This window comes from Haliotis asinina, chromosome 4 (assembly GCF_037392515.1).
Source record: "Haliotis asinina isolate JCU_RB_2024 chromosome 4, JCU_Hal_asi_v2, whole genome shotgun sequence".
Classification (NCBI taxonomy): Eukaryota; Metazoa; Mollusca; class Gastropoda; order Lepetellida; family Haliotidae; genus Haliotis; species Haliotis asinina.
The window spans coordinates 63,607,541-63,626,737 of NC_090283.1; the positions used below are offsets into that span (position 1 = coordinate 63,607,541).

General features: G+C 38.6%; 1 protein-coding gene across 1 annotated transcript in view; it reads left to right on the top strand.

Moving 5' to 3' along the window:
- LOC137281769 (cullin-4A-like) overlaps window positions 1–18,705 on the top strand; it is a 43,746-nt gene extending 25,041 nt beyond the window's left edge. The window contains exons 11-22 of the mRNA XM_067813379.1: window positions 2,067–2,195; window positions 2,873–2,910; window positions 3,484–3,550; window positions 5,299–5,409; window positions 6,763–6,848; window positions 7,590–7,697; window positions 8,164–8,277; window positions 9,441–9,546; window positions 10,327–10,400; window positions 10,615–10,713; window positions 14,087–14,239; window positions 15,361–18,705. Of these exons, the coding sequence (XP_067669480.1) occupies window positions 2,067–2,195; window positions 2,873–2,910; window positions 3,484–3,550; window positions 5,299–5,409; window positions 6,763–6,848; window positions 7,590–7,697; window positions 8,164–8,277; window positions 9,441–9,546; window positions 10,327–10,400; window positions 10,615–10,713; window positions 14,087–14,239; window positions 15,361–15,456 (1,181 nt within the window). The 3' untranslated portion in view covers window positions 15,457–18,705. The remainder of the gene's footprint in view (window positions 1–2,066; window positions 2,196–2,872; window positions 2,911–3,483; window positions 3,551–5,298; window positions 5,410–6,762; window positions 6,849–7,589; window positions 7,698–8,163; window positions 8,278–9,440; window positions 9,547–10,326; window positions 10,401–10,614; window positions 10,714–14,086; window positions 14,240–15,360) is intronic.
- Window positions 18,706–19,197: the final 492 nt, after the last annotated feature.

Below are 19,197 nucleotides of genomic sequence, written 5' to 3' on the forward strand. Positions count from 1 at the left end.
TACACAAATCCACTGAGATTCGATCACATGGTTACTGTCTAGTCACTGTATATTACCATAGGTAAGCCACATTTGGAGGACCATAGAAAGAAGTCTGTAGAAGGGGGTCAGCTTATCAGTTGGTTACACTAACGTCAAACTTGCTTTCTGGTAATGAGAAGACAACATCACATCGCTTTCACATGAACAAACAAACTAGAGAAGATGACTTTGTCAGTAGAGATATCATATTTGTTATTAAGCATATTTAGACAAGATTAATGAATTTTTATATTCATTTCTAATTTGTTTTTGCCAGGCATTGTCTTACAATCAGGGATTAATGTTACTGTTTGTAATTGTTTTTTCTGGCACTGTATACGAGACAATCAGCTGTGCAGTGAAGCATACCAGATAACACAAGAAGATGAAATCTGATCTGGTGATCTTAAAAATGTTAGATCTGTAACTAGTATTTTATGAAGAGAGATATATCCTGGTATTGTCATTTTAACTGCCAATTTTACTCTTTTAATGTGAAGTATTTATAATCATAACTAGGATTATTCAACAGTTTTTGGTGTATTGCCGCATAGTTTTTATGCATGGAACAATTAGACCTGTCAACAATTAGGTTTCACATGACCTTTGCTATTTCCACTGAGAAAACAGTTGGTTTACATGTGATCATCCCGTTACACTAAAGACTTTTGGAGACACAAATTATGTCTATGTACCCATTTTTTATGTCAACTACATTTCATTTTGTGACAAGAGTAGACACAGTGTTGCTGTGATACTGAGTTAGCAGTATCGGAGGTTCTCATAATATCCTTGCAAAATTACAAAAAAATAAGATGAGTGAAATTACAATCTTGCTGTAGATACTAACAGTGATCATTATGATGCTAAAACCAACACAGGTCCCCACATGGCTCAGTATAATTGTCACCTGCTGCAACCCGGAATACGGGACTATGTTTTCAGCAGCGTCTGTATGTACTTCCCGATTCATGTTAACACAATATCTCATGAACTTTTGTATCCAATGTCTTGAAATTTGGTGACTGCCCACTTTGGGGGTTTAGGCAAACACTAGTCATTTCAGACATCTTGTATGTGACCAAAAAATAAAAAGTGGTAAGTGTGTAATAAATATTTCACTCTTCTTTAGCAGCAGGGGACATCACCATATTAATGGCAAACACTTGTCTTTATTAGATCAGTTCTCACCGAACATACTTACAGTTTACATGCAAGACAGCATCTGCCATTTGTCTTGTGGCCTGAGTTTGTGGACCCCATCGAGGGAATGTTCAGCTTGTGTTCAAAACATACCGTTTTGATGCTACTTTTTAAGGGTCAGGTTAGAGGATTGGCTTATCTATGAAGTCAGCTTAGCAACGGTCATGTGCGGTTAGTATCTCTATTCATGGAATATTCAGTTGTTCATCTGGTACGTTAGTGTTCACATGTGTGTATTATGAGCATGAACAAAACAAGATGTTATATCAAACACATTTTTTTCTTTGGTTCCATATTAAGACTGTATACTGTTTCAGATTTCAAGGATAACATAATCGGCACGTTTTGGTCGTAAGGGCAAATTTATCAATGCAATGAAGGACAGCTTTTAAAACTTCATCTTCAACTTTATTGCGCGCCCAATGAAGATGCTTTAGTGTAATATTTTCACTTCAATATTACACTAGTGTAATATCGCTTGACGTATGACGTCAAAATGGTTCAAAGTTGTGACGTCACAATGCTAATGTTGATGACACAATTTTACTAGACCATGCTTGACTTGAATGCTGAGAGTCCTCACACTGTAGGCAATTTCACCGCAGTTTCTGTCAATTTATGTTGGCGAGTAATAAACAGAATACTAAACTTGCTTCCGTGAAATACCATTTTCATTAAACTCGTTAAAGATTTGGTATCAAACTCTCTTTCGCTCGTTTGATACCAAATCAGTAACTCGTTTAATAAAAATGGTATTACATTGAAGGTCGTTTAGTATCCTCTATATATCAAACACATTTTTTGTCTTTGGTTCCACATTGAGACTCTGTATATTGTTTCAGATTTCAAGGATAAGATTGACAACATAATCAGCACATGTTTTGGTCGTAACGATAAATTTATCAATGCAATGAAGGATAGCTTTGAAAACTTCATCAACCAAAGACAAAACAAGCCGGCTGAACTTATAGGTGAGTAGCTCAAGATTCATAACCAAGACTTCATGCTCACTACATTTCTTATGACTAAGTTAAAACTGGTCTCTAGCAACCAATGCTTGTTCTTGGAGCCAGTTAACCAGATCAGGTTGTCTGTCTTAGCGATGTTGGATGACTGTATTTCATCCTGTCCTGGTGCCAGTGGGGTAGGCTAAGGTGTGCACCTGTCATGAGTACAAAGTGGGAAGCCCATGTATGGTGTCTACACCATGATACAGCTGGAATATTACTAAAAGTGGCGTAAAACCAAACTCACACACTTATCCTGTCTGATCCTGACTGTTCATGATATCAGTCACTTGATTTTCTGGTGTAGACTTGATTATTTACACACTCTTGCCACATGGCTGGAATATGTCAGTCAGCTGATTGTCTGGACTAGACTTGATTACTTACACACTCTTGCCACATGGCTGGAATGTTGGCTGATCGCAACATTCAACAACGAACAAGTCAAACAACCTCAGTGGAGATTTAGGATGCTATATTTATCAGGTGGCCCAAGATGTTCGAGCAGCAGACAAGATGGATCGTCTCACTGATTACCTGGCCCAGATTATTTAATGAAGCACTGATATGCTGAGTATTAATGTGGAGTTAAACATTCACTTTTTCACCTGTTGTCTGAAATCAACATTTATTTGTTTCAGCAAAATATGTGGACTCTAAGTTACGAGCAGGAAACAAGGTTTGTCTTTGTATCTTTTGTTGTGAAAACAATTGTAAGAAGTTGAGTTCTGATTAACCAGTGTGAACATAGATGTTATGCAGAAATAATATAGACAGTAGTGAAACTTGATTTTGAACCTACTTGAGTCCAGTGTTACTATCAGTCCCTAACAACAATTAAACCTGTGAAGATCTGGGTTAGAAAAAGTTTTTAGCAAACCATGCTTGTCGTAAGAAGTGGCTAACGGATGGATTTGGTCAGGCTCTCTGACTTAGTACACATGCCATCGTGTCTCAATTGCTTCGATTGATTCTCATTGTGTTTATCGAAGCATGGTCTGGTCCAAATTTGTTAATTTAAAGAATATAGCTGCAATATTGCAGAGTGTGATGGAAACAAGAAACAACATGCAACAACTGCTGGTCAACGGACAATTTCATGGATTAGATGAAAACATGATTGAATGCAAGTCATTGCACAGGAATAGTGTGAAGCATTGCTTACACAATAAACTCTTGCATTGTCTGGTCTACATAAAGATGGAATGTAGACAAAAACAACAGATATTATTTGTGATATTTTGTTCTCCAGGAGGCAACAGAGGAAGAGTTAGAGAGACTACTAGACAAGATCATGGTGCTCTTTAGGTTCATTCACGGTAAGCAGTTTACATTGTAAGGAGAGCAGGTTTGTTATACTTGCAGGGTAAAGTTAGTTGACATTCTCTTCACTGATTCAGTCATACATGAACAAAGTATAACACAGAAAGACCAAATGGAATACCCTCCATTAATTCTGATGACACAGCATTCCCATCTCTGCTTTAAGTCCTTGGCTGGGGTGGATAAAGTGTTGCCATGGCGAGGACCTGGGTCCAGTTTCTAACATAGATACGATGTTTGAAGCCCACTTTGCAGTACTGTTGGAAATAAAAAAAAGACCCTTTTTTTCGAGTTTATCTGTGCAAGTTATGAAGTTGAGATGCGAAAGAGTGAAATATCTATTGAAATTAGTGCTGCCTAGCTACAGTTCCAGTGGTAGGGAGATAGAAACATGAAAAAAGAACTCTACAGAGTAGAGATTAGTGCAGAAATGAGCAATGCAGATTTTTTCAAAGTCTAAAGCGACTTATTTGGAACAGATCATGGTTTTATGCAAGTTATTGTGCAATGATATTGTATTGCAATGGGTACTTTTTACATGCCTGTTTTGAAACTGACTTATCTTCATTTAAAACGACAGCAAAATATTATAACTTTCATGATGTAACTATTAAGGATGTAGCTACCATGGAGTCTCACTATCATAAATAGACACAGGTAGGAGGGGTCGTCTCATAAGCAAAACCAGCACTGATGAAGCAGACGATGGTTGGGATCAGACTGGGGATAGACATATCAGCTAAGATATGATAATCCAATAGGGGAATTAAAGTAGGGAAGTACTTGGCATATCCTAACATATATAACAATATCCAGCCTGCTCGATCTGTGGGTGGTCATGCCTCCAATATATTTTGATATTTTGATATATAATACAATGTTTTTCTATAGGTATCAGATATCTTTTACATATCTTAACTTAAACTCCATGAAAGAAAGACATGGAAGATGTTAATGAATAGATGAGACGTATTCAACATACATGAAAAAGCACAAAGTGTCTTTGAGATGACCGCCCTTGTGCCACTAGTCAGCACATGCATTTTATGCCAGGTGAGTCGACGGTCCATTGTCATACCCAGCAGAGCTACCTAATTGCCATCAATAGTCTCATCTATTGTTTTCAGCAGCTAGTCATTTTTTTTTCCCACGTTTAGCCTGCTTTTACAAGTAGACATGCTTTTCTGGATGTCCTCTTACGCAACCCACTGAATGCCCATTTAGGCCACAGTAGATTATTTCAAAATATCCTATTTACAGTTTTGTACATTTTAGGGATACAGAGTAACAGCCCCAAAACATTTTTTTTTCTATTTCCGATAGTACTTTAGAGTCCCCCCATCGTGATATTTTTAGAATATTGCAAAAAGTAGTGTGAAATGTGCTCACTCAGTCACTTACTTATTATATATTTTGTTAATTAACTTTTTGAATATGTAACTGAGAGTTGATCTTTGGGGATCAAAGATGCTTAAGAGGCAGCTGATGTAATTGGGTGCTCAGGCATGATGACATGGTTGATTGCTGGTATTAAATATTCATTATCATTACATAGATGTAAAGCATTGATTAGATTAATTCTCATGATGTCAATCACTGGACTGTCTGGCTCTAACTCAAATATTTGCATATTTTCATCATATGGATGGTATATTGCATCCTGTATCACTTACCAAAAGTATTATTTCAGTGAACAGAAAAAGTGTAATAGACAGCAGCAACTTAACATGGTTTGTCTTTGCAGGGAAGGATGTATTTGAAGCTTTCTACAAGAAGGACCTAGCAAAGCGTCTTTTAGTTGGAAAAAGTGCATCAGTGGATGCGGAGAAGTCCATGTTGTCAAAACTTAAACAAGGTACACAATCGCTCTTATCAGAAATATGTGTGGGTCATTGCATCTTTCCTCTATCATTTTTTCAGGTCCCTTTAAGTAGTTTGTTGAATGAAAATTGTGTTTTTAGTTTTGTAAGTTATGATAGTTATCGTTACTGGAATCATTGCAGTGTCCGATCCAGACTTGATTTTTTTATAGTGGTGTTCTGATGATTGAAAATCATTTTGAAAGAAGGATTAAAAGTTATTATCGATTTTGAAAAGCATATCAACTATTAATCAGAATTTTGTTGTTTTAGCTTAATGCACTTGAATGAAGGAAACTTTCCATTAGATTTAACAAATATTCACAAACATGCACTCCACAGTGTAAAGCTAAGTGCATTGTAAAATTTTAGCCATGTTTATTGTTTAATTACAGTTCCAGTGTCTTTCTTGTATGAATGCATTTCATTGCTTGACAGTATTGGTTTTGAAAAACAATGATAAGAAAAAACTGGGAAATCCACTTAAAATTGATGATAACATTGAAAATGTGTATATTTTGATTATAATCAATAATTGTTCACCACAAGCCCTCCGATATTCGTTAGTTGATTTGGTTTCTGATTCCCAACACTAATTGTGCCCCGCCACAACACGGAACAGGGGACTAAGTATTCAGAAGCGCCTGTCTGTATGTATGTCATGTTTCTTGTTAACATGATATCTCATGTACTGTTGTACCCAATGTCTTCAAATTTGGTGAGAGCCTACATTAGGGGAATGCACAGACACCGGTCATTTTTGTTGACCACTCATCAAACTCATTAACGCTCTACCTCATGAGCTGTTATACGGACTGTCTTCAAATTTGGTGACATCCAACATTGGGGGATTACACAGAGATCAGTTGATTTGGTTGACCTTCACTTATTTTCAAGGTCACCCCAACTGTTTGACCACTGTTCAGCCTCTTGTTAAGAGCCTACATTGGAGAATTAGACAAACAATAGGCGATTTGGGTTACCTTGATCTTACTTTCAGTATGACCCCAACACTTTGTCCACTTTTCGAACTTCAGTTAACGCAGTAATTCCATTAAACATTGCAACCAATATTCTCAATTTTGTCAACAGCCTACATTGGGTGATTATCCATACACCAGTCATTTCATGCATCTTGTGTGTGAGCAAAAAGTAAAAAGTAGTGAATATGTTTTGAATATTTCATTCTTCTCTAGAGGTGGGGGACATTGCCATGTTAGTGGCAAACACTTGATATTTACAAGATGTGGAGACGTAGCTCAGATATTTGCTGTTGTGAAACCTAAAGCTGTTGCAGCAGCTGAGTTGCTTGCCCATATGTGTGACACATGATTGTTTCTGGTGACCAGAGTGTGGTGCTGCCTTCACTGGGAAGCTGGAAGGAATGTTCAAGGACATGGAGCTGTCAAAAGAATTGACACTTGCCTTCAAACAAGTATGAGCCTGAACTACCCTTTCATTTAGCATTCGTAAATGTGTTTGTATAAGATGGCATAATATATATATAACTATATATATATAACTATATAACTGGAGCCTCGTCTAGATGTGTTCATTGCAGTATAGTGAACATAGCTAATAATAGTACATATAGAAACAATGTAGAGCAACCATGTTTAGGAGTCAATGGCAATTTTCCTCGAATTTAAATGCAAAACAGTCGATCTTGAGATATGTCTAAATCGAGGGTGAAATATTTAGGTGGTTTAGGTCCTGCTTAGCAACGTCAGGTAACCACAACTCTGTATCTTTGCTGTCAAAGTTCAGAATTTCACTGTAACTTCTTAGTTCAACAAAATAGTAATATACTAGATGAACACTTTAATGCTGGGATGGTAAGAGTCTTAAGGAAATTCCTTTAGGAATATGGTGAGTTCCAACAACAAAATCTGGGTCAAAATCTTTTGAAAAGTGAATTAAAATTGTAGAAAATTATCAGTTAATTTTATTGCTATTATACATAAACAGCTGTAAACAGAGTTTTCCAATCTCAAGAGATGTTTACTGTAGTCCATCCCTTCCTAAAGATGTGTGAGACTACTTGCCTATACCAGGGATGGCAACAGGGGAAAGAGATTTCAGCTGAAAATCAGCAAGGGATTAAGGGGGCCGAAACAATATTTTTAGTGTGAATGTAATAGAAGTGAAACTAGAGTGTGTTTGTGTCTGTTCCCAGTTCATGCAGAACCAGGATGCCCCAGGTGGAATCGATCTGACGGTGAATATCCTCACACAGGGACACTGGCCTACATATCAGCCCATGGAGGTCCATCTACCCTCAGAGGTAGGCGATAACAACACAGCAACTTCACTGCTTGACCAGTGGTCATTTGGCGCTAAACGATGTATGCCTGTGAAGATTGGAATTAGTCTTCAGTTACCCTTACTTGCTGTAAAAGGCAACGAAAGAGACTGAGTGGTCAGGTTTGCTGTCATCGTATCCGAATTGTGTCAACTGATGTTCATCTCGTTGTTGATCACTGGGTTGTCTAGTCCAGACTTGATTATTTACAGATCGCTGCCGTATTGCTGGGATGTTGCTGGGATATTGCTACGTGCAGCATTAACCTTCAAATAAACAGTGTATTACTTCTTATTATGGAAATGGTTCTGCCATAGTTTTAATGCTCTCTTGCACTTGAAGACATCTTATTCTTGTTAACCTTGAGATCTTTACAGCTGTCTTATTACTTGGATTGTTAATTTGGCTCAAAAGAAAGTAGCTATACAAACGTTTATTTCATTTATAGATGATTCAGTTCCAAGAAGTGTTCAAAAGATTTTACCTCGGCAAGCACAGCGGTCGTAAACTGCAGTGGCAGCCAACCTTAGGGCATTGTGTTCTCAAGGCCACATTTGCTGGGGTGAGTTTCTTAGAGCCTTGTGTTCTCAAGGTGACTGGATATGATGACTTTCCTTGGGCATTAGGTTCTCAAGGCTACTTTGGCTCAGGTGAGTATCTCAGCATTGTTAAGGCCACATTTGCTGGGGTCACTTTCCTAGGGCATTGTGTTCTCAAGACCACTTTTGCTGGGGTGAGTATAGCATTGTGTTTTGAAAATCACATTTGCTGGGATGAGTATCCTACAGCATTGTGTTCTTAAAGACACATCTTCTTGGGTCAGTATCCTGGGGCATTGTGTTCTCAAGGCCACCTTTGCTGGGGTGAGTATCTTAGAGCACTGTGTTCTCAAGGCCACTTTTGCTGGGGTGAGTATAGCATTGTGTTTTGAAAATCACATTTGCTGGGATGAGTATCCTACAGCATTGTGTTCTTAAAGACGCGTCTTCTTGGGTCAGTATCCTGGGGCATTGTGTTCTCAAGGCCACTTTTGCTGGGGTGAGTATAGCATTGTGTTTTGAAAATCACATTTGCTGGGATGAGTATCCTACAGCATTGTGTTCCTAAAGACACATCTTCTTGGGTCAGTAACCTGGGGCATTGTGTTCTCAAGGCCACCTTTGCTGGGGTGAGTATCTTAGAGCACTGTGTTCTCAAGGCCACATTTGCAGGGGTGCTTGGATTGCACTACATCAGAGTAGATCATTGATGTTAAGCTATGTCATGATAGCTGTGTGTGCTGGCATTATAAGACTGCCATTAGTTCAGACTAGTACAAGCAACCTCAGCATAGACGTGCCTATATTGTGTAATCATGAACTGTACCATAACTGAAACCCATTTCTCCTTGCCCAGTTCAAAATGCAGAAAAATAATTGAACTGGGGAATATTTGGCACTAGTGATTATCTTTGCATGTAAAATAATTTAGTGAACTTCACCCACTGACCTATTACTTGTGACCTTGGTGAAGTTGGGTACCTGTCTGTTTGAACTGTTTTCTTGTTTTGATCAAGACTTGGGTTTGAATCACCAAGCAACAGTAAGTGAAGCCAATTTCATCTGTCACCCACCAGTGATTCTGGAACATTGTTTGAGTATTGAGAGTTGTGTCAATTCCTAATTTGTGTTGTTGTGTGACTTGAAGGTGTCATGTCAACCTTGACCTTAGGATGTTTTGCTGCAGGTGAAGAAGGAGCTTCAGGTGTCTCTCTTCCAGTCTCTTTGTCTTCTACTGTTCAATGAAGGGGATGACTACACATACAGTGAAATCAAGACAGCCACAGCCATCAGTATGCCACACTTACAATTGTTTTGCATAATTAGATGTGACCAATTTTATTTCTTGTTTTACAAATTCATCAGTCATATTTTATTTAAGGAAAAATCCTGATATTTTTTTTGACGAAAAGTGTAAACTTACAAGAAAACTTCTTTTAGATTGGTTTTTGCCCAATATACACTTCATAAATTCCCTAGAGTTAAATACACTTAGTACTTATATTACTCGGGATTTTATTCTATTTTTTGGCACTCATGTCGTATGTTTTCTGAGGACAAAATTCTCTAAGACAAGAAATAAAATTGATCTGGCCTTAAATAACAATCTGTAGTGGATTGCAAACAATATTACAGAATGTTCTCAACATATTGTGAAATGCAGTGTTCCTGCTATATAATTGAGTCTGGTAAAGAATGCACATACATGCATACAAGCACACACATGCATTTGATCACAGAGGTAACATTGCTGGAATATTGTCCAATGTGAGACGAGACTTTTTATATGCAAGGAGCATTTGTTACTGTGAGTTCAAGTCTTTTTGAGGAAGTTGCAATAGGTAGCCAGGTGGGTAAAGAGTTTGCACGCCGCTTGGGAGACATGAGTTCAATTTCGTTCATGGATACCGTGTGTGAATCACGTTTCTAGTGTTTCCCCGCCTTGGTAACACTGATATTGCGGGAATATTGAAAAAAAGAGTCGTAATACCTCACTCACTCACTCACTCACTCACTCACTCACTCACATGTCTCTTCATAAGTGTTGTTGACCCATGTGACGGTTCTTACAGCGGATAGTGAGTTGCGTCGCACTCTGCAATCCCTGGCTTGTGGCAAGGCAAGAGTTCTTATCAAGATCCCAAAGGTAAATTTTTAATATGGATCCTTCTGATCACACTGATGTTTCTTGATATCTTCAGGGTCTTATCTAACTCTGCTGAGGTTGCAGTTATACAAACAAACTTTGTGCTGTGGTTTTCTGACTCCTGTAACTATTTTTGATTTCATAATGGTGTTATAAAGATAAATGTTGCTTGTGGTGCACCGTTTCCCTCGTAACATCTTGTGTTGGTTTTCAGGGGAAGGAGGTGGAAGATGACGACAAGTTTTCCTTCTGCAACGACTTCAGACACAAGCTGTACAGAATCAAGATTAATCAGATTCAGATGAAGGAAACGGTTTGTACCCTTAAACAGTAATAATAATGATAATAGTGAGAAGTCTTACAATGCACTAATCTCCATGCATCAAAACTTGCTCAAAGTGCTAACATCCTGATTATTTGTACCCTGGGTAAGCCAAGTTGCCTGTTAGGCACTAGAATGTTATGGTGACATGACTTTATCCCACCAGGTACCCATTTTCTGTTGGGTGAACACAGGCAATTTTGAACAAACTCGCTTGCCTTAGTTGAGACCATATGTACCACATGTGCCTCGTTGTGGGGCAGGACTGAAGTCATAGAAACTCTCATGAGTCAAGCTGCCAAACACTGTCACCCATCAAGGATTGTCTGAGATCGACGTTTCTTAACTTTCTGTACAAAGGACCACATACCATCACATGCAGTTGTACATTTGGTAGGACATGCATCAACCATATCAGCAACCCTGTGAGGGAGTTGTGTGTCTTGATTTGTTGTTTGACACCACACTCAACAATATCCCTGCCATATGTCCATAAATATTTGAGTCAAAACCTGACAGTCCAGTGATCAACAGCATGAACATTAATCCACATTATTAGGATGTGATGACAACTGTTAACAAATTCAGCGAGTGTGGCCTCTCGTTCCTGTTGACTTGGTTGACACATTTCATTGTATAAGACTTGTGAAGATCGATGTTCATACTGTTGATCTGTGGATTATCTGGTTCAGCCTTGATTATCATTTTATCAGGGTGCGCACGGTCCTGGAAAAGGCCTTAAATTTGGCAGTTGCCTTGAAAAGACCTTAAATTTAGCGTTGACTTAAAAAGACCTTGAATATTAAAAGATTGCCTTGAAAAGGCCTTAAATTTGATCTTAAAGATATTTCAAAAGATAGATCTATTACAATATATTATGGAAGTGTAAAAGATCAGAAGTTCAACAAGAAAACCATAGTCTACTTCCTGCCTGTTACGCGGCCCTACATCAGCAAGGTAAACTCAGGTCACAGCTTACATGTATGCATTGATGACTATTCACAGTTTGCTTCATCACATTTCGGGAAACCACGAACATTCACGGAAATACATTATTCAGAATGCTCATGCACAACCGCCAATCATCGTTGGTGACCTTATCAACCAATCAGATGTAGGTCATTGCAAAAAAATAGATGCTCACGTTGCATATTCATGGCCAAGTAAGGTCAAGGGTAAATGTGGGTTCCTGGCATCTAAAACTGTTTACGAAAATACTATCAGTGTTTTCAAATTAGAAGATTCATGCAGAGTTACACAGCCTTTAAGTTACAATTTTTAAATAAATTTTGATCAATTTCATTCACTAATAGGATAGTGTTGAGAAACATTAGCATTTGTGTGCTGCGAAACCGTTATGAAATTACGTTATGCATGTTCGGGGCTAATTTGGATTTTTGAACAGGGATGTTGTATTTACATACCAAAGTATTGGCATTACCTGTCAAGAACATGGGCCATTCCATTTTTTGACTTCATGACCTGTATTGGATCAATCTGTTGCTGAATGTAGGTAAGATGGGCAGCTTATGTACAAATTAAGAAAATATCTTGTAGTTAAATAATAATTCAATTAAATAAAAGGTGAGTTGTTTTAAGTGGAACATTATGTATCCACAAAATGATTCCAGCATAAAATGTTGATCTTTTAATTCAAGAATATACATATTGGGAATACTTGTTAATCTAGTGCTCTATAACGGCCGTTCTAACACTTGTCGCGTGTCCAGGTGGCACTGTCGGGCACTGCCATGTACAGGGGTCATAGGTTAATGCCATATTTGGCAGCAAGGGTGCTTCGTGCATTAGGGCTAGTGATGACCACTGATCCAGTGCAAGATGTTTTTAATGTCAACTGGAAGAAGAAATATTTTTGGGTGGATACATTCAAAGGGGATCGCCACAAGGCATTATGCAATGTGTGCTACAAGACAATCGATCTCGGGAAGATGGGCGAGTCAGCTTTAAAATCGCATGCACGAAGTAATTCGCATGAGGTAAACGAAGGAGCATGTGGCTCAAGCTTACGGTCATCCATGCCTTTGTTCTTGCAAGTGCCAACTACGAGTAACGATGATAAATCAAGCGGTGAAATTAATTCTCCCAGTAAATTGCTGACTGTCACTATTCCAGCCCCACCAAAATCGGAAAGTACAACTTCTGCAAAATCGGCAACAAACATGATCTCAAAATGTGTAGCAGACAATGCCGTTGAGAAAGTCAATACAAAGCTGTTATCCAGTACATGGATCATCCTGAGTGGGTCTTAAATTTGGCTGAAGAGGCCTTAAAAAAGCTCTAAAAAGGTCTTAAATTTGATTGGCATATGGCTGTACCCACCCTGTTTATTGATCCACAGAAATGCAGCCAGCCAGGAAGAATGAGTGTTTACAGTGTGAGACTTTGCAGATTCTGTTGTCAAACCTTGACAGCACTGAGTGTTGTTCTTGCTGTCAACCATGTGCTTGTTTTGCCCTTTGTGCACTACTTGCAAGGGGCAGCGGGATTACTGAGTAGTTAGAATGTTTGCTCCTCACACGAAACCCTGGGTTTGATTCCCCACTTAGGTACAATGTGTGAAGCCTATTTCTGTTGTGCCCTGCCATGATATTGATGGAATAATGCTGAAAATGGCTCACTCTCTACCCATTATTAATTACTGACAACACTGTGAGATAGCTTGAATAATGCTGACAAGCACAGAGCACTGACCTTCAGTTGTAGTTGTCACATGTTATTCATGAAGTCAAGGATACCAGAAAACTCACTTTATTTGTACTCTCTGAGTAAGGTGTGTGAAGAATGGTCTGAGAAACCCCTCACTGTCCACATGACCACTGATTCATTCAAGGCTCTGAAGTAATTATCTTAACATTTACTACACTACACCATTTCGATACTTTACAGGACCCTCATATTACCAGAAAACCTGTGAAAGTCCCCGGGTAGAATAGGCCTTCAGCAACCCATGCTTGCTATTGCAACCCAGGCGACTGTGCTTGTTGTAGGAGGCGACTAACGTGATTGGATGGGCAGGCTGGCTGACTTGGTTGACACATGTCATCGGTTCCCAATTGCACAGATCGATGCTCATGTTGTTGATCACTGGATTGTCTGGTCCAGACTCGATTATTTGACATATGGCTGGAATATTGCTGAGTGCGGCGTGAAACTAAACTCACTCATATTACCAGAAAGGACTCGTAACATCGATGGGGGTCCATTAAACCCCACTTTTGAAAGTCCAAATAAAACCCTGCATTGCCATGTCCAGACTGTCTAATTCAATGCTGTGATGTTATTGCCTGTTAGTTTTTGCAATGACACTACATCTAACTCTATGTTTGTCACCATTTCTTTGCAGCAAGAGGAAAACACCAGCACAACAGAACGAGTGTTCCAGGATCGGCAGTACCAAGTTGACGCCGCCATTGTCCGCATCATGAAGACTCGCAAAACACTCAGTCACAATCTCCTTATCGCGGAGCTCTACAACCAGCTCAAATTTCCAGTCAAGGTGAGTTAAACATAGCATGTAGTCATGGAAGGCATTTGTGTGTGATAGCCAACATGATGGCAAAACTGGGCCATCATCTGTTCATGGTGTGTAGTCCTGTTCCATTGGAGTGAGTGAGTGAGTGAGTGAGTGAGTGAGTGAGTGAGTGAGTGAGTGAGTGAGTGAGTGAGTGAGTGAGTGAGTGAGTGAGTGAGTGAGTGAGTATACTTTTATGCAATTTGAAGCAGTATTCCAGCAATATCCTGACAGGATACACCATATAACTGGACTTGACACATTGTACACTAGAGGCGAAACAAACCCAGGCCTGATGCATGAAGAACTAATGCTTTAACTGCTGGGCTACCCAATAATCATGACTTGACCTGATGATATGTTGAGGTTTTTCAGCACCATAATTGTAGGAGCTGTGTATTTCTGGTGTCCTTCAGCATGTTTTTGCTAGAAGGATGGTGAGGTGGCCTAGTGGTTAAAGTGTTTGCTTGTCATGCAAGAGACCTGGGTTTGAATTCCCACATGGGTACAATTTATGAAGTCCATTTCTGGTGTCCCCAACAGTGATATTTCTGGAATATTGCTAAAACCAGTTTAAAACCTCACTCACTCACTCACTCACTGGTGTTGCTAGAAAACTGATGAAAGCAGCGTAAAACCTCACTTATTCACACTTGGTCAAATTGTCTAGTTAGACATAGGACAGTATTCAACAACCACATGTATGTCCATGCATAAGTTAACTCCTGTTTAACCTTATCTCATGTAATTCCCATATATTCATTCATATTTGATCTCTTCTACTGTGTAATGACGCAAAAACTACAGTAAACAATACACGTCCATTCCACTATTTACCCATGAGCATCCAGTAACCCAGGTTTGCTGTGAAAGGCAACTAATGGGATTGGGTGGTCAGGATCGCTGACTTGCATAACACATGTCATTGTATCCCATGGCATAGGGCAATGCTCATTCAGTCGGCTACTGAACATTCTGGCCTAAAATGGATTACTTTGAGACTGCCATTATGTATCTGCAATATTGCTGTGAACAGTGTTAGTTCACAAACCTGAAACTCCACTGTTTGTTGATGCTGAAATTGATAATCCTGATGAATGTTTCAGTCAACTGACCTAAAGAAAAGAATCGAGAGCCTTATTGACCGTGATTACATGGAGCGAGACAAGGACAACCCTAATAACTACCATTACATGGCCTAAAACCTCCAGCTGTTCGGGGGGCAGTTCAACTGACCTTCTTCAGTGCTACCCAGTCTTGTGCTAGGGGATTTGTCCCCATAGATCAATATGAATGTATATGTGCGTTTACGTAGATCATTTCAGACGGTACGTATATATATGCAGGTTACTGTTAGCAAACAATATCATGAGTTGTAAAGGACAACAGATGAGGCATTTGGTTTTAAGAAAATCACCTGGGTGCTTTTGAACAAAAACAACCTTAGCGCTAAGACTGTCTGAAGTGTATGTTAAGGTATGCTAGATAAAATCACCTTAGCAATAAAATTGTTTTTTGTACAACGGCACCTTGTTCACCATTGCGGTGAAATCATTGTTCAGAGTAAATCTGTTTCATTGGCGTTGGTATATATTTACAATACAAACTACAAACTTTACCTTGCATATATATATATATATTGCATGCATGTCAGGGGTTCAAAAATCAAGTCATTTTGCATTTTGGGCAGTGAAACAATGGTACCTTGCTAGATAATTCCACATATGGTTTCAGACTGCAAATAAACTCAGATTTCATTTCATGTCTGCTCGAATTCTAGCTGATTTCTCAATAATAATAAAGAAGAGTTATCTTTCTTCGTTATTTATCCCTTTTGGGTAAATAGTCCAGTAAACATTAACATCAAATATCATGTTGATTTATTCTTTCATAATTACATCATCATGATTATGTCATAAAATAGAGGCAAGTGGAGAATTAGAAGATGATACCATCTTGAAGATGCCTGCCCTGTAGCAAGTGGCTTTTGGAAAAGATTTTGAACCCCTGCATGTTGAGGTGATTTATATTAAACCAGGTCAACCATCAGACCAAAAGGCATGACTGTGATTTGCCAAGGGAGATAACCGGGACGGGGATGCGTGATCTTTCCCGTGTATGCGAGGCAGACTTCTGTGTACTATTATGTTTTGTGTACTTTGGTTTGAAATATTTACAAGTATGGGTGAAGATTATGATGCTGTATATAAATTAAAAATGCTTTGTACTACTGCAAATGTGTATTTTTGGATTTGAAACAGACAGGATTTCTGTGACTGTGTTTATTTTCTTGTGACGAATGACAGTGAAGGGTGTGAAAGTCTGTATTTAACAATTGTGATGAAGGAAAGCATTACGAATTTCTACATTTACAGACTGCTTCTGAGAAATTGTCCATATCCATTAATAACATAAGTTCACTAGCTTAGCCCATAATTTTACTAGCAACTTCAGCGACCCTGTCATCTCAAGTACAACTTCCATACACTGCTTGTACAGGGCCCTTTTCAATGGGTTCTGTTGAACCGAGAGAAATATTTTGTGCAGTTAGAACTGCCAGGTTTAAACATATCTCTCTATTTTTTGCTCCATGATAAAAAGTTATTTGTCACAGTGATTGTGTGACAAAATAACCATTACTCATTAAGAAGACTTGGTGTTTGTACGCTGTTTCTTAGACAGATACTTACGTCTTATGACTCGAGAAGTTCCTGGGATCTGGAGCATTATGGGATAGTTCTGTTGATGCTATAACCACGTCTCAGATCCAGTGACATTTTATAGTGTGTATTCCTTCAGGATTATCTGCTCTTGTCCTGGGACATTTCACAGAGGGATGGAATTGGAATTATCAAGTTTGAGTTTAGGCCAACCACTGTTTATTCTCAAGGGTTTATGTTCCTGAAATATTTTGTTCCTGACTGAAATATCCTTGTCTTGCAGAAGAAAGATTCTGAACTGGATTTGTCCTGAAATATGAAATCTATAAAATCAGTCGCCAAATATCCCAGACCCTTGAGAATATTGATTTGTGGAACGTATATTGTAGAGATCAAGTTCATATTTGTCATTTGTTATTCCACAATTAATGAAGCTGTTGAATTTACAGACTTGATTTGATTCATATAATTAGAATGAGTATGTCACAGAAGTTTATCAAGAATAGTTATTTTGAAGCTAAAGCAGAATATCAACAAACCAGAAATGGATGGGACTCTCCGTTGGAACAGCTTCTCTGAAACCCTTACCCAGCTTGATGTTATGTAAATATAGTTTAACAATATGGACATTGATACATGAAATAACTCGAGTTCTTCAAGCCTATGTGAAGACAAGGGCAGGTAACTCTGCTTATCTACCCCAAATGTAAATATTTGATGTAGTATGAAATGAGAATGTTTAGTGATGAATGGATGAAGAATTGGCACATCATATGTAAGTGCTGTGTGAGAGATGAGTAGGTTGTGTGTAAGAATGATAGTTCAAATTTTCAAAACATTTTGTTGTCTTAGGCACAAAAATCCTTTCGTTCACAAGGCTGAATCTTCTCAGGGTTCTGGGTATGGGAGGTGAAAATTAAAAACACACCCAAAAAGAATCATAAAGGTTTAGAACGTGCAATGTCAGCAGTGGTAATGTGGCTTGAGGGAGTTAGGGGTTAAGGCAGCCAGTATTCTTGGTGTCTTGGAGTTGCCCCCCTTTACAGGATCTGCTGCTTGTTGGTTTAAATCACTTGAACATGATCCTTTGTAGTCAACGCCATACCCTCACCAAAGTGGTAAATGCATTCTATTCCAGTCAAAAGAAGCCCCCAACTACCTGATACGACCAAACTTCTCATTTAGTTAAGCCATATCTTCCTCTCAACCTTGTGTCAACTTTATCGTATTTGATAAGGTATGCACTTTACATCCTTGGTTATCCTTTGTGTCATGCTCCTACCATACATGCTGCCGTAGTTTCGTATTTTCTTAATACACATGACATAATGCAGAGAAGAAAAGAGCAAACTTGGAGCTGTTGTTAGCAAAGTAGACTCAGTGTTAAAATCTGAAACAGCGATGAAGTTACCATGAAAAAAAGTTTTAGTTCATGAATAAGTCCAAGGAATGGATTGTAATACAGTTAGATTTATTTGCTATCATTAACTGGACTTGGCTGTTTTGGCTCTCTCATTTGAGAAGATGTTACTTTGCGATAGATTGTGTTTTACCGAGTAATATTTTAAAACAAATGTGAGAAGATAGACCGTGGTACCACAAAAATGTAAGACTGTTAGGTCAGTAGAAAGATGAACCAGGCCCAAACCCTGTGAGGATCTTGTCCATTACTTCTAAATTTTTTAATTATTTTTTTTTTTCTGTAAGTTGTGTACGGACAAGCAGCCCAACTTGTCAACCTGAGACTTGTACAGTCCCACTGCATTATTTATAATAAATAATGTTTCTTTACATTGATTCCTGTTGTCTATGAACGGCTCGTCAAGTTAGTGGAGACTGGTGGCTTTGTAAAGACACTTAACTGGAGGAAAGCACAAAGTAATGGCTGTCAGCATTTTTCGGTCAAGTGGATGGAAATCTGCCTGAAGAATCGCAGGTCCTCGGCTGCATCAAAAGATGCTAAGAGAATGTACTTGTTGCCCTGCCTGGATGAGGAGAGGAGTCTGGCTTGATAACAAGTTTAAACTTCAACATGGTATCTCAGTCAGTGAGCAACACATTACTGGTATTGGTCTGGACTAGTACAAACAGTCGCACACATGCACATCTATGTACAAGCATTTTGATCTCCATGATAAACTCAGTTTTATTTTATCTTGCACAGGAGGTATCATATTCTCATTTATTTGGTACCATCTTGTATATAAGACAAAGACATGAGATAGATGATTGTGATGTGTTGGGTCATTTTCACAGACTGAAGCTTCATGAATGCTGATTAAT